Raw genomic sequence first — 15,860 nt, 5'->3', positions numbered from 1 at the left:
TCGACAGGATGACGGGAGAAGCAGTCAGCGTCTATGTGCAAACGGCCTGGCTTGTGTGAAACAGCACTTGGAGCTGTAGCGCCCATTTACCCAATCGTCCAGTGGGGTCCTTAAGTGAGGAGAGACAGCACAAGGCGTAGTGATCGGTAACCACGAAAAATGTGCGGCCATACAAGTAGAGGTGGAATTTGGCAATTGCCCAAACTAACGCCAGTCGCTAATTGAAAAATTCCTCTCGGCGGGTGACAGGAGGTGGCTGGTGTATGCAATAACGTGCTCTGCGTTACGCTGCCATTGAACAAGTGCAGCCCCAGTTCCATGGCCACTGGCATTCGTGTGAAGTTCAGTTATGACAGATGGATTATAATGAGCCAGCAATGTGGGAACCATGAGCAAGTGTAAAAAGGCGGAGAAGGCTTTGGTTTGAGTAAGGCCCCATGTGAAAGCAACGTCCTTCTTAAGTAGGTCAGTGAGTGGGCAAGCGGTTTCAATAAAATTCTTGACGAAACAATGGAAATATGAGCATAACCCAACAAAGCTTCTTACGTCTGCAGCGCAAGATGGAATAGGAAAGTTCTTGACAGTGCGAATCTTGTCAGGGTCGGGTTGAACACCAGCGCCACTTACGAGATGGCAAGAACGGTAATTTGACGTCCAAAGTGGCACTTGGATGAATTGAATTGCAGGCCGGCACTTCAGAAAACAGCAAGAATAGCCGATAGACGTTTTAGATGACTTGTGAAAGCTGATGAAAACACTGACATCATCTCGATAACAAAGACATGTGGGCGATTTATAGCCACGAAGAAAGGAGTCCGTCATTTTTTCAAAGGTTGCCGAGGCATTACCGAAGCCGAACGGCACAACCTTGTATTGGTAGAGGCCGTCAAGTGTTACGAAGGCAGTTTTCTCATAGCCCATGTCATCTACTGAGATTTACCAATAGCCTGATCGGAGGTCTAACGAAGATAAGTACATGGCTCCATGCAAGCAGTCCAAGGCGTCATCGATACGTGGCAAGGGATAGAAATCCTTGCGTGTGATTTTGTTGAGGTTTGTGTAATCCTCAAAAAAGTGCCAACTGCCGTCCACCTTGAGAACGACAACAGGGGACGCCTTCGAACTGCAAGATGGCTCGATAATGCCTGTAGTCAACATCGCCTCGACTTCTCGTTGTATAACTTGTCGTTCAGCATGTAGAACTCGGTACGGCCTGGTAGCATGTCAGATTGGCGTCTCTGGTGTAAATACACCAACGGGTGACCACCGATGTCTGGGCTAAAGGGTGGCTGTCAAAGTAAAAAAATATTTCGGGAAGTTTCCAAGAGACGGCGGAAGCTTGTGCCTGAAGAAGATCAGGTGCAATCATCTTGCTAAGTTTGTCTGTGAAAGTCGGTGAATTGGAGATTCTTGTAGAGGGCAATGGAATGTCGGCATCAAGAGCCGATATCTCGCAGTCGTTCACGGGTGAGATGTCGCCCAAAGATATGCCTCTGGGAAGAATTTGATTTAAGCAGTTAAAATTAAGGAGAGGGAGTGAAGTCTGATTGCCTGTAACAGTGAGCATGGTATGCGGAACGGCCAAATTTCTTTCAATCAGTATGTCAGCGGTGGGACATAGTACGTAGACGTTGTCAGGAACGGATGGGAACGGCAGTAGAGTGACGTACATAGTGGCTTGAGGCGACAGGCCAAGCCACTATGTACGTCACTCTATGGTCTTTGGGAGAGCTTAACCGTGGTTGTGTGACTGGTGGACTATAGCAGCCATTGGGCAACTCAAGGTGAATGACACTAGACGTGCAGTCAGAGAGGGCTGAATGGAACGATAAAAAATGTAAGCCAAATATAATGTTGTAAGGGCATTGTTCCAAAATGGCAAAAAGTAGTTAGGTGCCCCACGAAGCCAATGCAAGTGGTGCACATACCAAACACAATAAGTATTCCTCCATCGGCGACGCGGAGGGTGCGTGATGCAACAGGTGTGAGAACTTTCCTCACGCGTTGCAATTGGGCACTCATCACGGATACGTGTGCGGCAGTGTCAATGAGTGCTGGGACACTGGCATCATCACCTAAAACGTCCATCAAGTTCTGTTTGGTCGAAAAAGTGATCAAAGGGTCTTGCAGTCGAGTTGTCAATGTAGTGTCACCTCCGGGAACTTGGTTAAAACACGTTGGTGGGCTAGTTGGTTAGAATCCACGGTATAGTGTATAAGCGCAACTGAACGAGGATGTAGAAAGAAACAGATACACAGACACAGCGCTTCACTTTCAACTATAGATTTCATTTTCGCACACATCGATAAATATATACCGTACGTACGAGCGGAAACAAACATGACAGCAAAAAAGAACATTCAGTGGTGCGTTTCGATGAACTGTACACGTGTGCAAGGCATGCTGAAAATATGTACTGCAATGGTCAGAAAGATAAATCGAGGAATCGTATCTCCTTTTCAGATAGCAACACCGAAGGCTTGCTTACGCCCTTTTCCTCTAATTTTGCAATCTCGTAGGCCTCCACAACCTGCCTCATCATCCTGCTATGAGCCCTATACAGAATGGAAGTACTTTCAAACGTGGGCTTGCAGGAACAACCTCGGCAGTGAATACCCAAATGACCCGAGATTACCCTAGTGACGTTATATCGATGCTCTTTTAATCCCTCATTGATGCATCTGCTGGTTTGACCAACATACATTCTTCCGCATGAAAGTGGAATGGCATTGACAACGTTATGAGTGCAGGTTACAAATTGTTTGCGATGTTGAGTAGAACATGCGTGCCTTTTGTTATTCTCTGTATTAACTTGTTTGCATAGCTTCTGTAGATGCTCAGGTGCAGAGAAAACCACGTCCACCCCCAATTTCGACACTATTCGTCTGAGATTATGTGAAATGCAATGAATGTATGGTACCACGGCAACTTTCTTTGCTCTAGCATTGGCACTGCTTCCATTTGATGTGTTTTTGCACTTCCTGCTTAAGCCCTCCGCGACAGAGGTGGGCGTACACATCGGGTAACCAGAATCTGCCAGGCGCTTGGCCTGATCTCTGAAACTGGCTTCCACTTTGTGGTCACACGACTTCGTCAGAGAATTGTTGAAACACGATGTTACTACTGCGTGTTTACAAGTTTTGAATGAGCGGAATGAAATGGTAGGGCTGGCTTATTGCCCCTCAGCTGATAGCTCCAGCAGGTCATTTGTGGAGAAAAGTACAATCCCAAGTCTAAAAACTTTATGAAATTGCCTATGGGGACTTCATGTGTCAATGACAAAGGGGACAACACTTCAGTGAACGAGGTTACGGTTTTTGAAACCAGCGAGTCAAAATTGTCTGATTCGGTATTCAAAATGATTAGAAAATCCTCAACGAATCTGAAAACTTTCACTACGTCAGTGTCATTTTTAAGGCGTTCATAAAGAACCTGGTCATGGTTAGCTAGATATAAGTCACTTAAGCAGGGAGCAGTGCATGACCCAATGCATATGCCATCTTTTTGTTTAACAATATTTCCTTCCGAAGTCGCGTAAGTCGAGTTAACATAAAAACGAAGAAGTTCTAAAAATCTGTCACAAGTCAAACCACAAGTGTTTTGAAATAGAACCTCTCCAAACTTGTCAATGCAGTCAGTTGCACATTTCATCATGTCATTCTGCAGGAGAGAATAGTACAGGTCCTTTAAGTCAATAGAAAAAGCGACAACGTTCCTGTCTTGACAGTCTTTAAAGAATTCCACCACTTGTTCAGACTTAGTTACCAAAAATGGGTCGTCGATTGGCAAGAGCTTGAAGTGCTTTTGTAAAAACTTCGTTACATGTTTCTGCCACGTATCATTCTCTGACACTCACTCGGAGGGGACATTCCGGCTTCTGCGTTTTTGCTGAGAAAAACAATTCGAGGTCCCCCTTTGTGCTTTTTTCGATAGACCAGGACAAGCCATCTAGTTTGAAGCTTTTGCATAGCTTCTTTGCTTCATCACTTAGTTTTCAGGAGGCGGGCGTTGGGGCTGCGTCATGGACGGTGGGCAACGAGCCTCGATAGGGACGATGGTCGACAAGCTGGTGGTGAACGGTACTGATGATGTCGAATTGACGTCGAGGGACTGTTCCAAGGAGCACAAGCGCCATTGTTTGGCCGTTGCGGTGCCAAGGGAGGCTGGTAAGGACGTTCGCTCTGTTTGGGGCAATAATAACTTGTGAATGGCGGTCGCAGAGGGGAGGAGACAGTACGGTTGTTACAGTGGTAAGCAATGTGACCGATACACCGGCACGCAAAACAGATTGGCCGATCATCTGCGGTTCGCCACTTTGCTGGATTTCGGTAGCGTGCAGGATACCACGGGCCAGTGGATAGACCTGGAGCATGAGAGTGCTGGGAAGCGGCAGTGGCACATGCAGAACAAACTCCAAGATTAGCGTGTTCTTCGCGGACTATTGCCTGCACAAATGCTGCTGTAGGCAAGTTGTTCGGCTCACTGGGCGGGAAAAAAGGGCTGCAGGAACCATGGCTTCAAGTTGTCGCCACACTATCTGCGCCAGGTCACCTGATGGTGATGGTCCTTTCGTCACAAGAGGATGTCGCAGCTGTTTTCGGTAGACATGCGAATGGCGTTGCAATGTGGCGTCTCTTGGCCTGCTCAAAGCGTTGACGCTATTTTATGATGTCCTGTACTGTTTCACAATTTTTAAACCTGCGCAGGTTGAAAGCATCGTCAGGGATTCCCTTCACTACATGCTCAACCTTGTCCGACTTTGCCATATCGTTGTCCGCCTTACGGCACAGAGCCAGCTCGTTCAGAATGTAAGAGACGCATGATTCTCTGCACGTCTGGGCGCGGGTTCTTTCTTTCTTAGTTCTTTCTCAGCGGTGCTCTTCTGGCCGGCAGGATGGCCGGACAAGTTCCTCAGCTTCTGTTTGCACGTGTCCCAGTCGTTAAGCTCTTCCTCGTGGTTGTCACACCACACCTTCGCTGTACCTTGTCAGTAGAAGACCAAGTTAGCTAACATAATTATCGGATCCCATTTGTTGTGGGCACTTACACGCTCACATGTGGCAATCCAGTCTTGAACATCAAGGTGATCGGTGCCGCAGAATGTCCCTGGATCCCTTGGCTGAGCCAGCACAACAGTCGAGGTTGTAGGCGTTGATGTGGGCCGCGCCATGTCGGGTCCTGCTTCGTTTGTCATGTTGTCCAGTCCGAGGTGATGACCACTTTGGAGCTCCATTGTTGTTTCTCGTGGGTACCCCACACCTCTCTCCAATTTGTTACCTTGCAGAAGTCACATATAAATATGTATTTACAGTATGTACAAAAGAGACAGCGTTGCATAAGCAAGATGCCTGTCGAGATCAATTCCACTTCTACACGTCAATTCGTCTTCTGACTGGCACCACTCTTGGTTGCTCCGTAACAATATACGCGCATACATAACACTTGCTAGAGGATCTGGAAACATTCTTGTTTGTGCTTTTAACTGATTTACTTTGTTATTGTTAATGTTTTTTGGTTAAATAGAAAAGCCAGAAATTTACTGTAGTCCAGATGCAGCTGTGGCATGTCAGAGCCAGAATGTTGCTATTATTGATTGTACTGTTGATGTTATTCATGCTTCTTCACCAGCCCCTCAAGAGTGCTGTTAAATTCTGGAGTCACGGAGGACAATGCTCGTGGAACACTTCGACTGAGCACAGGGAGGAAAACAGCACGTGCTGATGTGGATGCTGCTGTCAGACTGCTTCAAGATGCAGTGTCAGCTATACTGAAGGAACATTCTTCCGGGTAGTTGTACTGTCAGCATATGTTAAAACACGAACAAGCGAGCATATGATAAATTGCAACTTCAAATTTGTACGCTTGGCTGCTTTTTGTGGCACAGGTGTAATGTGATGCTAAGTTCAGAAGCAGTAGCATGTCTAACATTTGACGCAATTTTAATGCATCATACTTTTAATTCTACACGAGAAGGGTTCTTACTTGTTCCTGTTTTATTTTATGCTCTAATGCTACTTAACACTTCTTTCTTTTGATGGTTTGTTGGATGCCTGAAACTTGTTCAGTAGCCTGCTGCAGTGGCTTAGTTACCGTAATTACTCGAACCTAAGCCGACCCCCGAATGTCCGAAGCCAGAAAAAAAAAATTACCTCAAATGTAGGCCGAACAAGAAAGTGAGGACGGCATTTACAAACTGAAAACAGCATTTATTTAATATGAACATGCCGAGCTCACTCTACGTTATCATCGCTATCTTCGTCGCTATAGCCCAGACCACACGCACGCTTGCGGACATGCGCTCATGTATGAGCAGACAGCGTGACACGACTCGCACGCATCGAAACGCGGCGCGATCTCGACGGACGTTTTTCTCATCGATGCTGAAGCCCCGCCCGGCTTGAACGATTGACGATGCCTCTGCGGCTAGCACAGCTTTTCCTTTGAAAACGGCGCTATAATGGCATCACCTGTTTGGTGTCATTATGATAACACGATAACACCACGCTACGGGCTACACCTTACGCCGATACGACACAGGTCAAAGTAGCGACGTCGCTCGTGTACTTCAGTTGGCTACTGGTACGGCTAATAACGGCTGCGATACTGACTTTCCTAGATGGTGCTAGCTGTGCACCATATTCATCATTTTATAATACAACCTGGCGTGTTTTTAAAATCCTTGAATCTAAGCCGACCCTAGAGTTTGGCATATGATCATTAAAAAAACTGTCGGCCTATATTCGAATAAATACGTACTATAGTCTTCTGCTGCTGAGTGTAAGCTTGCAGGTTTGATACCCAGTGGTAGCGGCAGTACTATGATGGGGAGTGAATTCAAAAAATGCTCGATGTATTAAGCTTTGGGTGCACATAAAAATAATCTGGAGCCCTCCGCCATTGCATATTTTACGACTCTGTTGCTTTAAAATCTTCAACCAAATAAATAAATAAATAAATAAATAAATAAATAAATAAATAAATAAATAAATAACATTCATTCATTGCAAGAAGAGATGAACTTTTCAATGAACTTTGTTCATAAAGGGAAAACGTCGTGTTAAGGGGTGTTGTGATAGAAGCAAAGGCATCTTTAGACATCTGCATTAATGCAGCCGTCACATTGACACTATGCGACTACATTTAACAGGTACTGAAAGGAGCTGATTAATGTGAATGCTTTATTAGCACTGAAAAAAATCCAAGTAGCGCTTCATGAGCCACCAGCCCAGGTACCCTTTCTAGCGTTTTTATCAAACCTCAGGAGGCTGCGCTTATCATCAATTGTTTGGTGTTTTTTAACACATTGTCTCCAAAGTTTGCAATTTGGAATTATTTCTTAATGGCTAACCAATGTCGAAGTGCGAGAGTTAGTTATAAATGCTTTGCCAAGTTTGTGCTTCACTGCTGCATTTGTGTTGTCTCGCTTGTATACCACTGTTTCCAATTTATGCTCCACTCCAGTGCTCACTTTTTGATGCCTTATTTTTGTACTATTTGAGAACATTGACTTCAAACCGACTAGCCCTACTTTATGCTTGCACTCAGGTTTGTGCTATCACAGTGTTAAATTAATATACAGCGATACACAACTGGAGCCCTATTCTTGACATGCGTGGTGACTGAACGGCCGCCATTTTCTACCTAGTTGACACTGATTGGTTGTCGATAGGTAACGTGTTTTTAAATTTGGGCCGGGAAGCAGAAGCTTTACAAAATGCAGTTTTGCGTTTTCATCAAGATGACGAAACGTGACGTGGAGCTGCAAATTTTATCGACTAATACTTTTTTCTGGTCCTTGGCAGCTATATTGCGACGTTAGCACTTCAAAAAGAAAGTGAGGGGTAGTGTGCAGAAGCCCGTGCAATGCATCTGCAATTTCGCGATTATGTGGTGGCAGTTCAAGATAGCCGCCATGTCAGTTTGCTGATTGGCTGAAGGAATATGCCATGAGGATCGTCACATATCTCACGTCACGGGCTGTTTCGTAAACGTCAATTTGACATTGCGTGACATTGCGGTGGGCCGTCATTGCAGACATTTGCCTCCATAATTTGTGGTGTGACGAGCCGCGCAAATTTTGCTGATGAGCTGCCATATGCAATAGCGTTCGAGAGGCATACGTATCGCTGCATTTTCCCCGTCATCTGGGGCCGTGAAAATCTTTTGTTCATAACGCATGCTCATAGTATTTGAATCACTGTCAGGATGTGTTGGCATTTGTGTATTTTTGGGTCATCATTTTTTAAAAAACGCGCTTATTTGAAATAATATTGGTTGAATATTACAAGCCTTCTACAACTTCTTGCACTTTTCACTGCTGCGGTTGTATTGTAATCAAGATTAATTACTTTTCACATCATCAGAGGTTATTGCAACAGCGGATTTTTAATTTATAAAGAGAAATGTACGCAAGGTGGCGTCTTGAAGTTTTGTCACGCGGTGCAAGTAAGCAGCAACACAAGCACCGGCAGTGCCGGTGCTTGTGTCGCGCAAGCGGATACCTGTGGCACGCGCAACACTGCGGTGATATTCGGCTGCTTTTCAGCCAGCCGAGTTGGGCTGAGTCACTCGCGTTTCACAAGATGGCGATAACGCAGACTAGGACATGCGCTCATCACCACTGGTAGTTCACGTATATTGTCTCAAGGTAGAAAACAAGCACGTTGGGGGCAGTTTACGATGACTCATTAGTTTTCCAAGGAAACGCATCCTAGCTACTGAAGTAGCCGACGGCTTGTACGCTAGAGACGACGGAAGCGAGAAGCGCTTTCGACAGAATAATCGTGCACTTTGAACTAGTTACTTTATTTTTACTGAGGAAAACTGTTTTGCTTCATCAAGAATGCTGGGTTCAATGCCTTGATTTCAGTTTCTGAGGCAGAACGTCAAGTTTGCGTCACATTACGAAAGCAAAACGGGGCCATCAGCGCCATTTTGTACACGTTGCACCTACGTCACACCTTGAAGAAAATGGCAGAATCTCCAGAATAGAGCAACTGAGCACCCTTACCATTTGTTTGTAGTTGCTAGACCACACGAGCAGAAAGTGCACGCTTGTGCATTACACCTGCATTAATCTGATTTTGAATGTTTTTGTTTTAAGTTTGTTGCTTCAATTGAATGCTGTATACAAAGACTAAAGAGTCCATTTTCCCAAGTTCGTCTGTCTGGGCAGCTAGACCATTTCTTCCAGACCTGTCACCGTTAAAAAAAAATGGAAGTCTGTTTTGTTACAGCATGTACCAGAAGCCTTTCACAGGCCGCGAGATGATAAAACGTATTCGCGCTCTTTTAAGCATAGCTGCCTTAAAGCAGTAGGTGTGAAGTGCTATAAGTTTAGATGCTTGGAAAACCTTGTTTGCAAGAACAAGAATTACTATGGTGTCCGTGGAGAACCACAAATTCACATGACACTTCTTGTGGCTCTTGGTTGACTTCCCACATACCAAGATTATTGTGCAGTGTCATTTCAATATACATGTAATTAATTATATCCTGTTAGTTGCTTTCTTCTTTGATTTTACGTTTTTGCTTCTCGCATTGTTTAGAAGCCTGATGAACATTGTAGTGTTGATTTGTATGCATAATGCATTTATAAGCTATGTTTATGTCATGTGCATTTGCAGTTCGTGTTCATTGAATAAGCTGTTTGTCTTGGAGAGCAGCTCGTAGGCTCCCGTTCCTGCATTGAGCATCGGCGTGCCTCGGCATCGTATCTCGTAACCGAGCGAACGAGCTCGGCAAAAGTTAAAAGCGAATGCGAAGTGCAGTGGGAGATGAAAGAAGAAAGCGCAAGAAAGAAACTGGAGGAGGAGGCTCCAATGAAAGCGTGAGGCGGAAAGGGGAGGAGGAGCGGAGGGGAAACAGCTTGCAGTAAGTTGCCGGTATCCGGTATCCGGTAAGTTGCCGGTATGCGTCCGAGTGGGAGGCGAGGTGGCGTGAGGTGGGGAGGGCTACGCTTGTCCGTAGTGTCAGCTGCTGAGGTCAGTCCACGGTGCCAGTGTGTGTGACGGGGATCACTGCTCCCACAAGGGGTGATGGTGAACGGCTACAAGTAAGGCTCGATGTGATGCTCTGGTTGTCGCCGCTACTGACACTGTTGGCATAATTTCCTGGGGATGAAGGGCCACTCTCGTCGTTAGTGGAACGGGCCGCTCTCATTGTTGGTAATCGTTGGTGATTTTTTTTTTCAGTGAAAATCCAGCTTATTGCATTTATTTTGTGCCTGTGCTCACCACCCACTTTTTTTTCTGGCTTCTCACATGAGCAGCATACATATTTTAGTTTCATTGTTTAGTTGGTTGTGTGTTTCAACTTTTGTACTTGCATTTGTTTAGAGCTTTACATTTTCTTGTGGGCAGGGAAATTATGGGGAGTTGCATGTGCAGTACTGTTTATGATTCAGCTCTTTGTTGACTGAAGCTGAGTTCCGGCTTCAGCTTGTCCTTTTCTGATTTGATGCCTGTGACATTTTGTTTTTATGCACCTAACTGTTAGGTGCTGCAGGTTGCCAGGAGTGTTGGTGTTGCTGTATAGGTGTGATTCTTTAGGATATTCCTATCATTGTTTTACATCTTGAGTTTCTGACACAGTTATGCAGTGCTCTTCGTGCCTTTTGAATTACATATTGTTACAGGGATGTTGGGAGTGTAGAAAGAGTGTTTACAATGTGTGTGTATATATATATATATATATATATATATATATATATATATATATATACACACACAAACACACACACACACACACACACACACACAAAATGAGTCGGAGTAGTTAAGATGGCTGACCACCACCAACAACACGCAGCAGTCAGCGTCCCATGATCTTCTTCCTCTCTCTTTCATCCTTCTGTAACAATATTAATCAGGTTGGTCAACAGAAACCTTGGAAAACATTGATAGCACACTCAAAATGAACTAAATTGAGGTGCATAATGTATACAAGTAGCCCAGAACAAGCAGCCGCTTAGTCGAGAGTACAAGTCCTGTCACTATGTAGTCACATTTAGATACTCATTTTAAGGTAAAGAGCAGAATGTTTAAAGAAATATTGATGATCATTGATAGAAAGGTGGTTAGAATATCTTACTCAAAGGAATGATAAATGCAAAAGTATGAAGGCTGCCACATTGCTGGTTGAGTGCCTGCTCTTGGACATGAGTTGCAATCACTGGCAGCAAGACAGAAGTTCAGTGACACTGAAAGTGAGGGCTGGCGACCATAGCACCATCTGAAAGTTGCAGAAAGTAGGGTGATGACAGTAGCTGCTTCTATGTCTCTGGTGACAGGTTATACCAGTCCAAGCCACCTGTGAATTTGACCTTGCATGAAGACTCTTATAGGCAAGGATACACTTCAAATTACCGTGTTATCATAATAGAAGTATAACCACCGTCAGACTGCATAACTGCATGGAAAGTTTTGAAAGTGCTTAATGAGCATGAACAGAAACTTATAAGCGGAACTGGTCTCCTTCAGACAATCAAATTTGAAGCTGCAATGTGGTCTTGTCATTATTATTTCTACCATAATTTGTTTAACTGGAAAGCATGGTGCATTAGTATGAAGTTGAACTCAGCATAATGTAAACATGCATATTTCACAGTTATGGTTAACTCAAAACAGTCTTGAATTTTGTTTGCTCACAGCACTTTCACGCCATTATTATTGTTATTGCTTACCTAATTAATATGTCACCTAAAGCTTTAGGTCAGATGTTCTAGCCCCTCTGGTGAAGTAGCACAGCTTCTGCAGCTGTACATAAAAAAAAAGGAGTGGTATAGAGCAAGTGAAAACCAATGTGTTGGTATTAGAGAGTTTGTATTGTGTTGCTGAAGCACCTGACTGTGGCTGTTTGAGAATATTTGATGACATTGCCATGAAAAACTTGTTTTGCAGTTATCACTTTGGTGTGCATGTACCTGATATTACCTAGGTTTCTCTAAAACTAGACATACACTTTGTATAATGGCATAAGGAACTTTGTTAGAATGTGTCTTATTCATTCAGACAAGACACATGTTATGTTCAGATAATTCATACTTGTGCTAATCAGTCAAGAATTAGCACTCCCAAAGAATTTTAATTAATGAAACAACACTATTCATGGTTTCCTTAGTCTAGTTGAAATGGAGCCCTGGGAATCTGTTCTAGGAATCATCTTTGCTTATACTGTTATTGTTTTTCACGAAGAAGAAAATAAAGAGTATGGCTTGACTAATTTCGTTGGTAGTGTTTCACTTCTTCAAAATGTGGGATACCATAGATAGGCATGCACACTTGTATACTGAAGCGCAAACATTGGGTGTTTTTCGTAGCAATAACAAAAACATATTATTGCTATAGAAATCGCGAACAGGTGTACAGCACCACTGAGAAAGAGAGCGCATGCAGACTGTTACAAAGCTGTCATTCAACCTTACAAGTTACGGTTCTATTATTGAGGTGGGTCACTGTTCTCAATGTTCTGCAACAGCAGCCAGCTATGCTCTCCAAAGATGGTCTCCTGTGCTGGAACTTTGCCTTGCCGAAAAATAATTTCAAGGTGAGTAAAAGAAGGGGAGTTCCAAAAGGCAAAGCCGATGGCTGAAGTCAAAACCCTTAACGCGCGAATAAACCTTGATGAGCATCAACTTTGTGTTGTTTTTCGTCCTGAATCCGGTTTTATTTTATTTATAGCTTTTAGTTTGCTCATTTCTGTGAGAAAGTGTTTTGCAGCACGTGACTAATCATGAGTGTGATTTTAGTGCTGCTGCGTTATTTTGGTCGATTAGGGTGGCACTGAAATGACTAAAGCCCGGTGAAGCATAGTGAGAATATGTCTCGTGCTTGCTGGCTGAGTGGTTACGTTTTCAGTGTGTGGTTGCGACTGCATGCCTCCGTGAACCAGAGACTGCAGCTCGACCTAACAAGACATTTAGCGGTGTTCTCGACGCGGAACAGAACACATATCGGAATTCGCCAACTGTCTACCGGACGCAAGCTGCGGGACAACCGCCTGCGGCTACGGCTACGAGGGCAATCCCTCCGGACAACGAATGCAGTCCCCTGCCCATCTGGACCCCCCTGCCCGGAGGAGCAATCTGCCACGACTGGCCTGTGTGGTGAACTATTGGTGTCGTGCCGCCAAAAGCACGGTGAAAGCCCGGACGTTTCAAATACGCAGTGCCGCCCGCGACAGTTGCAAAACGCCTCGGCGGCCGCAACGGCGATGGCATTTGTGCGCGCTGTCAGGATTGGGGGCTCAATCCCATCGCTCGTGATCCGTTGTCAAGATTGGAGTCCGGCATGAAGTCGAAGGTAGCTGGCCCATGCCGTCGTCCAACTTATCCACGCTGAGGACGTTGATGAAGGGAAGAACTGCTTCTCATCGAGAACGAGGAAAATGGGTTTATTTACAGTATTTATATCAGTCTAACATGACTGCTTGAGAAAAGTGCATCAGTCTAACATGACTGCTTTAAGAAAAAGAGTGTCAGTCCAACATGACTGCTCAAGAGAAAGTATATCGAACATCCGCACAACAGCAGTTTTTAAACATTCGGTCCGCCGGCGATACAAGGCGCTGAATGTTCGTGTTTCATCGCAAAACTAGCCGCCTCCCGCAGGACGGCTTACGCACACAAAGGCACACACATTCCTATGTCCGGAGCCGACGCCAGAGGGGAGCCGTTCTGGGTAGCTCGGAGCCATTCTGGGTAGCTCGTTGTCTTGCGTCCCGGTCGGCGCGTGGGAAGCAACAAAAAAAAAATCGTGTTTCCCGCGGCAGCTCGCGCACGCGTAGCAGATCAGGTCCGCGCTGGGGAGTTCGGGCACAATAGTTCGTCCGCCGAACTCATTCCGTCACAACGGCGATGGGGCTAGAGGATGGCGGCGGTTTTCAGCACAAAGCCCGCTTCATCGAACGCATCCTAGCTGAAGCGACGGAGAGTGGGGGATGCGCGTCTTGTTCCCTAGTCGTAATTGGATGGCAATCCTGCATTGCAGCTCGCCATTCTTAACAGCGCCTCCATGGCCCGAAAAATCTCGACTGTCTAGCGCTGACAACCGCTAGGTAGGAAGAGAACGGCTGGTGGTCAGGGGGGGGGGGGAATTGATGTCTTGGCTTGCAGCGACCACTTGTGTATTGATGTCACCGCCCCAAAACATCCAACAAGGACAGGCAACTGCAAAATTAACCCCACAACACAGCTCTGCGCCGAGATGACGTGCATTGGCTCTCACTTTAGACCCGCTAGGCTTCAAAAAAAAAAAAAACAACATAAGTGCAGAAACAAAAAAATGCATTTCGCTATGCCAATTTCTGAAGCAAATTCCTGCTGACAAATTCAGCAATCATGGAGGGAATCCTGCTAAATGAGAGGGGATCTTCTTCGCTTAAATAAAATTAACACTAGTAAGCCTAAAATTTAGGCGAGACCCTCAAACCCAGAATTCAAATTAGCCTGCTCAATCCATCCGCATTGCTATGCAACTTTCGCTTCTTATATCTAACGGAGAAGTTGTACTCTTGGAGAGTGAGGCTCCATCGGAGCAAGCGACCATTTTTGTGTGACATTTGATTGAGCCACGTCAGAGGACAGTGGTCGGTCTCGAAGATGAACTTCGCTCCGTACAAGTAACACGACAACTTCTGGGCGGCCCAAACTAAACAAGCGCATTTCTTCTCTGAAGCGCTGTAGGCTTCCTCCCTTACATTTAGTTTACGGCTGGCATAGAGGATAGGATGCTCCTCGTTATCGTCGCCGACCTAAGTACCACGCCCATACCTCTGTCGCTTGCGTCGCATTGAACTATGAATTCCTTTGTGTAGTCTGGCGCGCGAAGCACAGGACGAGAAACCAATGGCGTTTTCAAACTTTGGAAAGCGTTCTCTTTGTCCTTATCCCAGTGTACGTTACTCGGTGCTCCCTTTCGGAGGGCGTCTGTTAATGGACTTGCCAATTGCGAGTAATTCGGAATGTACCGTTGATAGTACCCCACAAGTCCCAAAAATGAACGAAGGTCCGTTTTCGTGCGCGGCTGAGAAAATTCTCCAATCGTAGCTATTTTCAGCTCAGCCGGCCGTCTCATACCCTGACCGACAACATGGCCTATATAAGTAACCTGCGAACAACCAAACCTACACTTTTCCGCTTTCATCGTTAAGCCGGCTTCCCTCAACCGTGAGAACACCTGTTTGAGGTGCGATACGTGTTATTCCCAGCTGTCCGAAAAAATTGCTACATCATGAAGATAGGGCAAGGCGAACTCCTGCAAGTATTTTAGGACAATATCCATTAACTTAGAGAAGCTAAACGGCGCGTTCTTCAGCCCGAAGCTGAGTGCGAGAGGGCGAAAAGTACCTACAGGCGAGATGAATGCGGCATAGCGGCTGGCACTTTCTGAAAGGGGAACTTGCCAGTACCCCCGCACGAGATCTATAGTTGAAATGTATTTAGCAGCGCTAACTCTTTCAGTTCGTTCCTCAATGTTGTGTATCGGGCACAGCTGATCCCTAGTGATGGCATTTAACTTCCTGTAGTCAACACACGGACGAGGGTCCTTGTTAGGGGTTTCTACGAGTATTAGCGGTGACCTGTAGTCACTCTCAGCGGGCTCAATAACTCCCAACTCTAGCATGCGCTGTATCTCTGCCTCCATAATCTCTCTCTGTCTTGGAGACACCCTGTAAGGCTTTGATCTTACTGGTTCGGTTGAGGTCAGCTCAATTTCATGCATTATTAGTTCGGTTCTATCCGGCCGATCGCTGAATCTGTCGAGATATTCCCCTAAAACCTCTTTTAGCTCATCTAGCTGCTCGGATCTTAGAGCGTGCGAGCTTACCGCGTGTTCTACTACTTCTTCTAGGCCGATTTC

At 45.4% G+C, this 15,860-nt stretch overlaps 1 protein-coding gene across 3 annotated transcripts in view; it reads left to right on the top strand.

Annotated features, from left to right (window-relative positions):
* Positions 1-12,222, top strand: part of LOC142575140 (selenocysteine lyase-like) — a 128,002-nt gene extending 115,780 nt beyond the window's left edge. For all 3 annotated transcript variants that reach the window (XM_075684174.1, XM_075684176.1, XM_075684177.1), the window contains exon 12: positions 5,629-12,222. In XM_075684174.1, coding sequence (XP_075540289.1) covers positions 5,629-5,791 — 163 coding nt within the window. In that variant the 3' untranslated portion in view covers positions 5,792-12,222. The remainder of the gene's footprint in view (positions 1-5,628) is intronic.
* The last annotated feature ends 3,638 nt before the right edge of the window (positions 12,223-15,860 follow it).

Source organism: Dermacentor variabilis, chromosome 3 (assembly GCF_050947875.1).
Source record: "Dermacentor variabilis isolate Ectoservices chromosome 3, ASM5094787v1, whole genome shotgun sequence".
NCBI classification, from domain to species: Eukaryota; Metazoa; Arthropoda; class Arachnida; order Ixodida; family Ixodidae; genus Dermacentor; species Dermacentor variabilis.
This window is presented reverse-complemented; position numbering and strand designations above follow the sequence as displayed.